The sequence below is a fragment of the Acyrthosiphon pisum genome, chromosome A2, assembly GCF_005508785.2.
Source record: "Acyrthosiphon pisum isolate AL4f chromosome A2, pea_aphid_22Mar2018_4r6ur, whole genome shotgun sequence".
In the NCBI taxonomy this organism is placed as follows: domain Eukaryota; kingdom Metazoa; phylum Arthropoda; class Insecta; order Hemiptera; family Aphididae; genus Acyrthosiphon; species Acyrthosiphon pisum.
In genome coordinates, this window is record NC_042495.1 from 51220531 (window position 1) to 51234727 (window position 14197).

General features: G+C 28.1%; 1 protein-coding gene across 3 annotated transcripts; it reads left to right on the forward strand.

Moving 5' to 3' along the window:
- On the forward strand, positions 1-6072 carry LOC100159455 (leucine-rich repeat-containing protein 55). Of its 3 annotated transcripts, none has more exons than XR_001678809.2 (9): positions 1-134; positions 254-626; positions 710-901; positions 977-1155; positions 1262-1472; positions 1559-1740; positions 1809-2069; positions 4876-5116; positions 5833-6072. XR_001678809.2 is itself a non-coding variant. In XM_008180775.3 (9 exons), coding segments are annotated over exons 1-8 (1449 nt in total). In that variant the 5' UTR covers positions 1-132; the 3' UTR covers positions 4925-4927; positions 5833-6072. The 3 variants fall into 3 exon arrangements, 2 of the variants coding, with proteins under 2 accessions (XP_008178997.1, XP_001949288.2); XM_008180775.3 differs by having other exon boundaries at positions 4876-4927; XM_001949253.5 differs by having other exon boundaries at positions 4876-6072.
- The last annotated feature ends 8125 nt before the right edge of the window (positions 6073-14197 follow it).

Consider the following 14197-nt stretch of genomic DNA (forward strand, 5'->3'; position numbering starts at 1 on the left):
TATTTATCTTGCGCTTGAAATTGTTGACTTTGTTTTGCGTGCTACATGAACTAATGCCTACATAGGTACCTACGCCTCTATTCATAAATTGGAATTCAACTAGAATTAATAGTAATTTTTCTATCCATAAACATGTTAGTATATAATTTTATATTTTATGTTTAACTAGTCAATTGAAATAGAAATTATATAGAATCATTTTTTGTTAATTTTAGTGTTAAACGTATGTTTTCTATATTTTTTTAATTTGCAGGTTCATGAAAAACGTTGCATCATGTATGCTAATTATCATTGCAACTTGTGTAGTTGGTGGTGAAAGTATTTTATGCGATACTTGCACGTGTAAAAATTCCATAATAAATTGCACAGAAAATGGATTGATAGACATTCTAGACCTATGGGACCATACAGAGGTTGTAAAGGATGCAACCCTCATGCATTTTGATCATAATGGCATTGTACACGTGAAACAGTTGCCACCGTCTAAAGTTAGATACTTATCACTTCGACAAAATAAGATAAACAAAATAGATGAAATGGCATTTATAAACTTAAAGTTACTATTGGAACTCGACTTGAGCTACAATTCTTTGACGGCGGAAAGTCTAAATCCCGATATTTTCAAGGTTGGTATTTTTTTAATTCTACTAAAATTAAGTACCCAAATATAGGTAATTATTATAAATTGTCTTTTATGTTCGTTATACAGATTAATATCGAAGATACTTCTAGACCAGGTAGCCTGATTCATTTACGCCTTGATTACAACAATATCCATTCGCTGTTGCCACATACTTTCAAAGAACTCAGTAACCTTGTTTCACTGACACTAGCAGGAAATCCTTTAACAGTCATTGATCGACCAACTAGTTTCGCACTGTCTTCATTGCCCATGTTAAAAGTATAAAAATAACTAATTACATTGTAAGGTATGTATAATAACGGATAACCATTTAAAAATTTACAATTTGTACAGGTCTTAAATTTGTCTAATACATCATTACACGAGTTGCCAAATCATCTTTTACACACACCTCGATTTTTAGAAATATTAAATCTGTCAAATAACGAATTCACACAAATTCCACAAGGGCTGGACGAAGCACACGCGTTACAGAGATTAGATTTTAGTTCTAATCCGATAAAAAGCATTTTGTAAGTACATTTTATAATTGAATCTACTACTAGTGACTTAGCGTGTCGTGTGACTCGTGTTTTAATGTTGTTTTAAAATGTATATTATATTAATTTTATTATTAAGGGGTTTCCCAAAAATGGCATCGTTAAAAGTACTCCATTTATCTCACATGCCAGAACTAAACATTATCGGACCACGTGCTTTAAGTCTTCTTAATGTTCTTGAGGAATTTCATTGCACGCATAATAATAAACTCAAATCAATAGACCCGACTGCGTTTAGCTACAAATTGAATGACGGATCAGAAGGTGAATTGTGGCCTCGCATTGTCAAAGTAAGTATCCAGGTTAGGTACATATTTACACTTCAGTTTATCGCTGTTTATTTATAACAGTAAGTTTTGAGTGTCTTTGTTTGTAGTTAGATTTGAGTTACAACGCTTTAGGATACTTGGATAGCCGCTTGTTGAATAGGTGGGACACGTTAGAAGAATTGAACTTACAAGGCAACAAGTGGATATGTGATTGTGTAAATCAATGGCTCGTGTCTACTTTAGCTCCAATGGCAGAATCAAGACATCCGGAATTCCTTAATGATTTCACGTGATTATTATTATTATTAATGTATAATTTAGGCGCGATCATATACATTTTATAAAATTTGATTTTAGTTGTCAAGAGCCAATTGAAATGAGTGGAATTTCGATTCTTGATTTAGATCATCGCCATTACCATATGCGGTGTTTGGATTTCTACAATAACCGTCCCGAAAGAGACGGTATATTGTTAATAGGAATACTGATTGGCGTTATATTGACAGTACCATTTACAATGGGAATTATGATGTGCTGTGCAAAACGGAAAAATTCACTTTCATACTATCATAGGATATTTAATCAAAATAAACCGTATGCACATGACTATCAACTAAGGTAATTTTGATATATTTTGTATCTATAAAGAAATTTAGGAAACTAGATACACAATGATAGGTACGGTGGCTAGTTGTAGTCACGATGTTGTCGAATTTTATTTTAAAATTGGTGGGACAGCGGTCATTACACAGGCTGAGTTTAAAAGTTTTAACTGCTATAGATAAAATAATACGTAGGTACTTATACCTAACTACCGAACATATTTTACTGTCATAGCGATAATAATTTATGGTATTTTTAGGTTTTAGCACTGCCTATTTCAACTGTTTCAATTTAAACTGTGTTGTCTGAGATGATCTATAGTCTATAAGCTATACCTACGAAAATTTTAACCTAAACTAGTAGTGATTAGATTAGAGCATTTTTTTCTAAGCTTTTATACCTTTTAAAATATGAACGATTAAAGCTTTAGTGAATTACTCAGGCCAGAGATGCCGAAATAATCAAAAATATATATGATGAAATGTCCTACATCAACATTTAGTATTTACCATGTTGTTTGTAAAAATTCACCTCCAGAAAACATCTTCAACCAACTATAACAAATTTAAAATGTATAATTATCAAATCAGTAATTACCCATTCAATTGCCTAGACATGCCATGTGTCATTGGTAAACCCAAATTTCATCACCGTTGGCTTAGCATAAGTATCTATTTATATGCAATTAATTGCAGGTTATTTGGTATAATACTTTTAGATTTTGAGTAAAAAAATATTAATTAATAAATAAATAATACATGGTAATGATTAAATTGAATATAAAATAGTAATAGACTTCTCACTTCTGATTAAATATGCCGACGATTCGTTATGCGTAGACTCTATAGTAGTAAAAAAATATAATACATAAGTTACGTACTTTTAGGTAATTGCATAACATTTGTATACCTACTTAATAAATACTGATCAAGATAATTAAAATTGTTTTAGCTTTTAATATTAATGAATCGTTTTCTGAATATTTTATACAATACCAAATTTAGAATAATATGCTAATAATACCATTTAAATTGTTTCGTAATAAAGTAATAAAATAAATTTAAAATACCTTACAATTTGTACAAATTTAAAAATTATATGTACCTGTTTAATATTCCTTCCACTTTCCAAGTATTTTTTTGCATAAACCCAACATGCATATTATACATTGTTGATGCACATTCTTTGCGTATTTTTGAAATTTCGCGTGCATAAAAATGTACATTATTAAAGGTGCTATTTAGGTATTTTGCATAGAAATTTAGGCAATTTATAATTAATTAGTTAGTTATGACTTGTGAGTGGTGGTTATTAATTATTACTCATCAGTTTATTCCCACTGATGAGGTACCTCCTTAATGTGTTCACAAAAATAGATAGAATTACTACTGTCTACCAAATGTTTCTTGTTAATACATAATAGGTTAAGCATCAACTTAGGTACCTACCTACCTAAACACTTATAAGTGACTAAGTATACTTACGTGTATATTTGTAATAGCTTATAAATAGCCGCGGAATAATGCGTATGTTGTTATATTTTCGTGCCTATATAATAAACCCACGAATCATCTCGACAATAATGTAAAATAAAAGAGAAACTATTACAAATGTTATGCAATTTATATATTATTGGAATTTGTCATTGACAAATAAATTGTCTATACTATTAAATACCCAGATATATAGGTATCTACAATCTACTAAGAACCACCATCAAATTAATTATTGTTTCAGATTCTAATACATACTTAAACTTAAATATTTAATGTTATATGAAATATGGCTTTAATAATATAATAAAATATATTATAAACGATTTATTATAGAACCACCAATGACATTTTATTTTCTGATAGCGGAACGATGAAAGTATTGATTTTACAATGTGTTTTTTTTGCGTCTGTGTACACAATAAGTAGTCGAAAAAATGCTTCTTATTTGGGAAAGTGAATCCTTTTTGGTGCATTCTAGAGGTCAAAATTAAAAATTCCCTGTTGATTTCAAATGCGTCGGGAAAAACAAAAAAAAATAGAAAAACGAGAATTTTTACACAAAATAGGTTTTCAACAAAATCGATTTTGGTTTTCAGTGTAACTCTAAAACAAATGACCGTAGATACATGAAATTTTCACTGACTGTTTATATTAGCATTTTCTATACACTACACAATTTTAAAATATTTTGACTTGTTTTGAGATGTTTACGGAGTTTTTATTTTCCAATTTTTTAGTTTTTTTTTCTATAAATGTCAATACAATTTTATCCGTTGGGTTAAAAAGTTTGAAAATTGTATATAAGGTTCCTAATATATTGTTACAATGGCTGTTGGAAAATAATAAAAATACATTGTTACATTTTTTTAGAAGCATTTAAAGTTCAAATTTTGACAAAATTCGTAAAAAGCACGAAATTATTTTGAGTTAGAAATTTATAAAATTTTTTTTTATAAATCTAAGACTTGAAAATTTAATACAAGATTCCTCACAAAATTGTCTACCTTTATTTAAAAAAATGTCAAATTAAATTTTTATGAGTGTTTGAAGTTAAAATTTGTACTTCATTGGATATTCACTCGATTTCTCTGTAGGGATTTTCTTATTTTATTGTAATTCAAAAACGAATAACTGTATACATTTATAGATAGGTACAAGAAATTTACACCGTATGGTTATTTTATCAATTCCTATACTTTAAATACTTTTTTAAATACAAATTCAATAAATAAAATGAACTGTAATGTAATAACTTGTATTAGTTGTATTAGATTATGTATATTATGTTTATGTTTATGTTTAAATTTTAAAATGTTATGTTTTAGGGAAACATCAATATACCAGCCAACTTCAATAATCACCGATGGATATTAACTTGTAAACTTGTAAACTTGTACTTACTTATTAGTTTATTTTTAAAAGTTTTTATCATATTTTCTAAAATAATTAATTTACAACGACGTATTGGATAAAGGTTTATGGCGTAAACAGTGCTGGATAAACGGGGCAGGGAAAATAGGGCAGTGCCTCGGCGTAAAATGTGTATAGGGGTGGCCAATTTTGAAGGTGAAAATAAAAGTTTTCTAATGTATAATAATTTTTAAGATGAATTATTAATTATTGAAAAAAATGGATAGTAAATAATGATAGTAATATAAATTATAATATTATTATGCTATACCGCGCCTGTCGTAAAGATATCACGTCAGTGAGCCATATATAGGCGCAAATAGTGTTTGAAATTTGGGGGGGGGCTGAAGTTCAGGTCTTTACTGGATATTCCAATGTATTATGTAGTGAAGTCATTAGTTTTTTGGAGGGCTAAGCCTTCCAGCCCCCCCTTATTTGTGTGTGAAGTTACAACTTATGAGTGAGCGTAGGTATTTTTGGAAAGACCATAAATCATATTTATCATAATATTATACAGCGCTCGGAGCCTCGGACTGACGAATTTATATTTGCGTTCATATTATTTTTTAGTATACATTTAATATTAACAGTATTATACAGTTTATGTACTATTTTACAGTACCTACACTGATATAATGGTATTTGTTCTATTAAAAATATTTATAAGATCAGAATATCAGATTATTAAATTTGATAAAAGATAGTTTCAATTTATTTTGTACACCAAACAATTGTTTTCTTTACACTATCGTCTCTCGTCATGTAAATATAATCAAGTAGATTTATAGTTTTGTTTTAAATAATTGTGTATGTATTATTATAATAGTTAATATTTTATAATATTATTAATATAAGGTATTTTTTTATGATAGGTACAATCGTTGTAAGGGTATAACTGTATGAGTATTCGTTAACAAGGCAATGGGTATAAGACTTACTATAATAAAAATCACGTTGGGTTCTATCAATGCGTTCAATGGATAGGATTCCTTCATTGCAGTGTGTTTTTTATCTAATATATTATGTTATTTATTATTATTATGTTTATAAAAATGCTATAAAATATTAAATAATGCTGGTGTTTGAAATATAGATTGTAAGTGTTTCCAATATTTTTTTTTTTTTAATTTTTCTACCTGGATAAGTATTCACTAGATTTTGATTACTCATAAATTTTTTTAGTAAATAAAGATTATGTTTGATTAACAGATCATAAATTTGTCTAAAGGCACTCGATGTTATATTATAAATAATAAGTATAATATGTGTCAAAATTAGATATTAGTGATATTACACGTACCTATTTAATATAGTTAAAAATAATCGGAAAGTCGATCTCCTCATTACAGCATGAATATACTGTAAGTATGTCATGGAGTCGACCTAGTGTACCTCGTCAGTTGTCGTTGAGTAAGTAATGGCCAATGGGTGTATTAAATTTGAATTTAATGATTAAATCATTGTTGGTATCTAAACGAAAAACGATTCTGAGCGAAAACGGTCTGCCAGCATATTTATATATATATAAGAATCTAACTTGATTTTGGAGACGAAGGAAACCGGTTTGTTTGTTAATTTATTATCGTTGTTATTATTATTATTAATTATTAATTTATTTGTTAGTACTTGCATTTTTCCATTTGAAATATATATTTTTATATTATTCATTGAACAAATAATTTATTGTTACATTTTTTTCTACCTTATCTCTATTCTATAATAAAAAGAATAAAATTTACCACTTTAGCGGTTGAATTCAAATTGTAGGATATATAATTTTCAGAAATTAGCAATAACAATAACTACAATATGTAACTATATATAATATTATTTGTATAGCCAAAAAATAGTCATATGTTTTTTAATTAAATTATAAAAAAATAATTTCTTCCGAAGGAAGATCGGGCAGCTAGTATGTTATATATTTTAATATTTTATGATATTACTGCTATTTAAATAATTTATTTTACAATTACTAATATAGTAGGTTGAATTCATTCTTTCAAAAAAACATCGCATTTGAAAATGTCATTGCGTGTATAAAATATAATGATATGCTTCAATAAATTTTCAAGTAGGTAATTATTTATTTATTTTTTTTTTTAAAACAAAATAACTGCATTGTTAGTCTTTGTTTAAAATACTTTAAAGTTTAAATATCTAAATTCTTCAAAATTTGAACTGAATAGGTATAATGTCTTTAAAAAATACCATGTCTATATAATTTTTAGAATTTTTGGTTAAAGTATGAACTACTTATGAGGAACCTTGTATTCAATTTTCAAGCTTTTTGACCGAGCAAAAAAATATTTTGTTAATAAATAAGCATTTGGTGAACATTTTAAGCATCTTCGTTTCAGGGTTATTCGTTTTTGAATTACAACAAAATAAGAAAATTATTGCGGGTGAATATTATCCAATGTCGTAATAATTTGAGCTTCATATATACTCATAAAAAATTAATATGGCTTTCGGATAAACTTTTTTTTGTTTAAAAAAAAACTTATGAGGAATTTTGTATTAGATTTTCAAATCTTAAATATAAAAAGAAAATGTTTTATGAATTTCTAACTCAAAATAATTTTGCAAATGTCCGTGATTTTTAAGAATTTTGATGAAATTTAAACTTCAGGCACTCATAAAAACTTATTGTAGATTTACGCTCAACTTTTTTTTTAATTTTCAATAACAACAAATTTATGAGGATTCTTCTATTACATTTTTAATTATTTTGACCAAGCGATAATTTTGTTATCGACTTTAGTTTTAAAAAAACCAATAAAAATCAAAAATTTCATATGATTATAATATTATAGCTGAACATGAGTCGTCAAAATATTTTGGATATTGTATGATTGAAAATGCTAATAATAAACATTCTGGGAAAAATTAATGTATCTACTGTTATTTTTTTTTTAGAGGTAGGTACGCCATAAACCAAAATCGATTTTGTCGAAAATAATTTTTTTTTAGTTTTTCTCGGTGATTTTAAAAACTTCTGGTAATTTTAAATTTTAACCTCTCGAATTCATCAACTAGATTCACTTTCCCACCGCGAAAGATACTGAAAGTTGAAGATCAAAGCATTATTTCGACTAAAATATTATATGTACACAGGCACAATAATAAAATATTAGATAGGTGGATGTCGCTCTGCTGTACTGTAGGTTACAAGAGGGTCAATGTATAATGTCAATTGTATTAAACTTGAATTCATTGATATAATATCATTGTATAAGAAAAATGATTCTGTGCGGAGACGGTTTGTCAGTCTAGTTTTTTTATAAGGTTATGATTTATTATAGGCTATAAGTTGAATTAATATTTTAATATTATAATTTTTTATTCGTTGCTATGGTGATAATTAATAAAGCGTTAGAAATTAAAATCCCATTTTTAGTGGTTTTTCGTAATTTGTTGGTAGTTTATCCAGTGGCATTAAATAACTATTGAGAAAATCGAAAAATTACCTCTCTAAAGTACCATCTTGATCCAATTTTCTAAAAGATAAAGTATTATATGTTGAAATCGAAGGACTCCTTCTGGTAGAAATTTTGTATACAGGATAAAAAAAAGAAAAATAAACACCATTATAAAATCACTAGCTTCCTCGCTCCTCTCAGAATCTAAAATGGCCACCTGGTATTATTATTATTGGAAACAGTGAATATTTTTTCAAAAAGGTATACATATCGTCATTAGCATTTTACATTTATAAAAAATCAACCCGGTAACTGGTCCAATATAGTCAAGGTATAATATATATTTTAATTATAATATATTTTAATAATATAATGGAAAATACTCATTTTTTTTTAAATATTCTGTCTGTCACATTTGGGCCAATAAGAATCCATGGGCAATGATTGTTCAACTTTTTTATTGTAAGTTCTACCAGAAATTTACATTAGATGTGTAGGTACGCCGAAGGTCAGAAATCAGACCAGATATGATGAAATACCTACCTAATAAGAAATAATTAATTAACATCCATGATCCATTATTGTTATATAATATAATTATATTATATCTAACCAACATTTATTTGTATTTAATAAAATAAAATACGCAATTGTGGAAGATTTCCGGTAGGTATACTACAAAAATGATTTATTTTATTTGTGAGTAACAATTTAATGTAAAAATGTAAATTTTTTACGAATCAGATAGATAAAATGTGGTCCAAATTTCCAATTACCAACCACCCGAAAAAACATCAATTCACAACGTCACACTCAGATAGTAAAAATGACCAATAACCATAATAAATTGTTAACGCAAGAACAGAATAAATAAATCAACTGAATAATATTGTTTTTAATTTTATGTATAGCTATAGGTACATTAGTATATACATTATAGTATCACATTGTATCATAAATATAGAAATAATACTATCATACTATTATATGATATGTATCGCTAATGATCGAGTGCTAAATAACAATACAAATAAAAATAAATTTACCATATTAAATGACTTTCCCTCCTTTAGTTCAAAAGAATTAAGTAGGTGAGACGATAATTAATATATATATATATATTTAGATGAATATATATATATATATTTAGATGAATTCTAGTTAGTATTCACTAATTTGGTATACACGTGTATTTACAGTGTTAGTCACTTACATATAGCTATACGTGGATAACGTTTTGTCCTTAGTATTATTTTTTTTTGTGTACAATGAAATCGAATTTTTGTTTAATATTTTGTCTTGTGGAATATATTTTACACAGATCCGAATCAACAGTTTTGGAACCAACTCAGAGACATCACACGATTAAACGAGAAACCACCGTGGAACAAGATGATTACATGACATTGGACATAAAATACGATTTTATAGTGGTCGGTGCAGGAAGTGCAGGAACTGTTGTGGCTAATAGACTATCTGAAGTAATTTTACTCGTTATCATTTAAAAAAAAAATACACTAATATGTACGTTCCAATACATAAATTGGTTCAACTTATATTAATATCTATCGTTTGATATAATTAAATTTTAGATTCTGAGTGGAACGATGAATGTATTGATTTTACAATGATGTGTGTTTTTTTAAATTATTTTTTGTGTCTGTCATCACCTTTTAGGACAGTAAAAATGCTTAAATTTTCTTCAATAGTATCTTTTCTGATAGGAAAGTGAATCTAGTTGGTACTTTGGGGGGTCAAAAGTAAAAATTTCCTACTAGTTTTCAAAAGCGTCGTGAAAAACAAAAGAATAATTAAGGAAAACGGGAATTTTTACGCAAAGTCTGTTTTCGAGAAAATTGATTTTGGTTTTTGGTGCAACTCTTAACAAAATGACCGTAGGTACATGAAATTTTGACTGAATGTTTAAATTAGCATTTTCTATACACCATAACATTTTCCAAATATTTTGACTTATTTTGAGCTCTATACGGACATTTTCAGTTTCCATTTTTTTTAGTTTTTTTTCTATAAATACCAATACAATTTTATTTGTTGAGTAAAAAAGCTTGAAAATTTAATAGAAGGCTCCTAGCATATTGTTTCAATGACAGATGAAAAAAATTAAAAATCCATTGTCACAATTTTTTTTTATAAGCATCTAAAGTTCAAATATTGACAAAATACGTATAAATGACGAAAATTTTCAAATTATTTTGAGTTGGAAATTCATGAAAAATTTTCTTTTTAAATCTAAGATTTTAAAATGTAATACAAGATTCCTCATAATACTCTCTACCTTTATCAAAAAAAAAAATATCTACAAGAAAGACAAATTAAATTTATATGAGCGTTTGAAATTCATATTTTTACAACATTTGATATTCACTCGATTTCTCATGTGACGATTTTCTTATTATATTGTAATTAAAAAACGAATGACTGTAGATATTTGAAAATTTCACTGAATGTTAATATTTTCATTTTCTATACACCATAAAATGTTGAAAATATTTTGACTCTTCTTGAGCTGTTTACGGACATTCTCAGTTTTAAATTTTTTTAGGTTTTTTTTTCTATAAATATCAATAAAGTTTTGTCTGTTCGGTAAAAAAGCGTAAGAATTTAATGCGAAATTCCGGATATATTGTTACAATAGTAATTGAAAAGTATTAAAAATACATAGGCACAATTTTTTTTATAAGCAATTGAAGTTCAAATTTTGACAAAATTTATCAAATTTAAAATTGAATGATTATTTTGTAGTTAATAATTTATAAAATGTAAAATTTATAACTTTTATATCAAAGGATTGAAAATTTATAACAAGATTCCACGTAAGTAGTTGATTTCGTTCCCAAAAAATCTAAAAAATACATAAGCACAGTTTATTTTTATACTCATTTTAAGTTCAAATTTGGACGAAATTACATATTAAAAAACCTAGAATAACTATTTTGGTTATTTTGTTGTTATTGTATAATATTATTCGTGGGTACTTGAAACTTCTAAAGTATACTATTATATATCTATGATAGTATCACGGTTTGTTGTACCCAATGGATATTGTGATATGATTAATTTGGAATTTATTATAGGTACCGATTATAGGTCAATTTTTTTTTAATACTATAGTTATAAGTATATAATAATATGTCTTATACCTAGACTGACATACCATCTCCACTCAGAATCGTTTTTCTCATACAATGATATTATATCATTGAATTCAAATTTAATACCATCCATTATACAGTGACCCACTTGTAACTTACTGTACAGCAGAGCGACATCCACTTACCCACCTTTTTTAATAATATATATCATATATAATGTATATTAGTGTGCAGCTGTATGCCGCGTATGCATATATTTTAACATATATGTCAAATACGAAATACGTTATCAGTTTTAATTATAAATAGGACGTTACAGGGGCATTTGTTGTCTCTGTCTCACAAGTACGTAACATAGCAACTTTAACGCTCAGCAGAACACATTTCTCTCCGTTAGTTTAAAAATTAGAGTGAATTGAGCTCTTATAAAATTTAAGGGTAAGACTATCATCTATACAATGACAAAGGAGTTTTATTATATTTTAATTTTAAAGCGAGTTGTGTGTATTGTAAAATTGTAAACTATTTGTACACCTTAAAATACTCATAACTCGCTTTAAAATTAAAATATAATAAAAAGCCTATGTCATTTTCTAGATAATAATCTTACCTTTAAATTTTATAAGAGGTCAATTTGATCTAATTTTTAACTAACGGAGATAAACGTGTTCTGCTAAGCGTAAAATTTGATATTTTAAGCACTTGTAAGACCGCGACAAAAAATGTCACTGTTACGTCTCCTTAAACTATACTTTCTTCCAAGCTAGAGATTTTCCCGAAATATAGAACACCTTACTATATAGTATATAATATTTTGACAGCATTTTTTATAAATCTTATTTTAGCGTTTTTAAAGTAAACATATTATAGTAATTATATATTATTATTTATTATTAATACGGGCGATTTTCTTATATAGTTACATGTATATTATTATATTCATGGGCGTAGTTTGATATAATTATCTGTGGGGGTTATATAGGACGAGAAAATTATAAAAAATGTTAAAACTGTTAAACTATTCGAAACATCTGAAATTTAATTATCTAGTTTTTTAATACGATAGAAAGTTTTGTCGTAATATAATTACTAGCTATTATTATGAATACTTTGAATATTGCAGTTGCTACGTTTTTCTGAAGTACTTCATTATGTCAACTCTACTCAGTCATATAACAGTAAAGACCTGCAGCAGTGACAGTATTCGTCTGCACCAATTTTATCCGACCACTACGTAAAACTTTTTATAGCTTTCCTACACTTCACACAAACACTCTAGATTCCTCGAGAAAAAAATTAGTGATGAACGTTCTGTGTATAATTCAGGTCTTAAATTTCGCAACTTTAAGAATGCATATATATATACGCGCGTATAATAAGTATATAGTGGATACGATTTGTCCGTCGCTAGATTTGCAAATAGATTTTTTTTTAAATTTAAATTTTGTCCTGTGTTTGCAGAGGCGTCTTCGAGCAAACATTACGGCACGTCAGACTCTGGGGCGGCCAACGGCCAACAAGAAGACGAGAGCAGTGCCGGTCAGTCGGAGGCCAAAGATGATGAGACCAGCAGGGTAGGAGCTGCCAGGGCAGCTGCTTTCATATTGATCTCTTGCCGGCCGTCCACGTCGGAGTCACCAACGGCCTCCCCTGGCAGGGCAAAAAGGGCGAAAAAATTGGGTACCTAAACATAATATACTGCACACAGCGCATAATTATATATTATACTACCTATTACTATGTATCGCATCCATATAACATAATATATATGCTTGCATCTGGCGCAGGACGACCACGCACTCCAAGGGCCGTGGCTTGATGACAAATTGTCAATTTTTCTTTTGATATATATAGGTTACGGTCGCACAGGCAGCGATCCAGCTGTACACAGCACATCTTCAGTGAAAACATACAACTTGAAATGGTATCAAAGGGACCAGCAGAGAAGGCATTCGACAAAGAACAGAGAAGCAAAAGGCACTCCACCTAGTCATTGTTCGACCGAACAACTGATACAAAATAGTTCTAAAGTAAATAAAAAAAACATACACTACACACACACACACACCCATACATCTTAAAAAGTCCGATTTGAAATAAAATTCTCGGTATTATTATTATTATTATTGTTCAAACTCCAGCTGTCTTCGTCGTATTCTTCTACATATTCTATACAATTCCGATTCATCTTATTAACGTCTTCTTTTTCGTAACAAATTCAAAACGTAATAAATTATACCTTTCACTCTGACCACGATTCATTTTATTTGTATATTGCGCGGCAGGTTTTCTTTGTATCGGGATAACGCCGCACGTCATGACATGTATATGTGGAGTTGAGAGTACCTACCTAACATCAAAATCCCCTAAAATATGATGTTGAACGAATTTATATGGTTGTATACGGTTCGTCTGGACCAAAGGTTTATTCACTATAGTCAGGAATTACGTTATATTTTTGGGTGCTGTATAGATATACATGCCCGATATAATAGGTCCTAAATATTTATTTTATTATTATTCTGCTTTTGAAGTAAATGCCGTAAAAATGAATTGTCATCTAGCCTATAACTGTAATTCAAGGTTACGTATTATATTATAATATACTAGCCGACCCGTCACAGCTTTGCCTGTGATTGGTTGTTTATTTTGCCTCCAGACGTTGATATGTATAAGTTTTTTATTCAAATTTTATCGTTTAA

Excerpts from the sequence above, each read along its gene's own strand:
- LOC100159455 (XM_001949253.5), top strand. Across the intron at positions 1,156-1,261 it reads AATCCGATAAAAAGCATTTT|GGGTTTCCCAAAAATGGCAT; the intron begins GTAAGTACATTT and ends TTTATTATTAAG. Across the intron at positions 2,070-4,875 it reads GCACATGACTATCAACTAAG|GGAAACATCAATATACCAGC; the intron begins GTAATTTTGATA and ends GTTATGTTTTAG.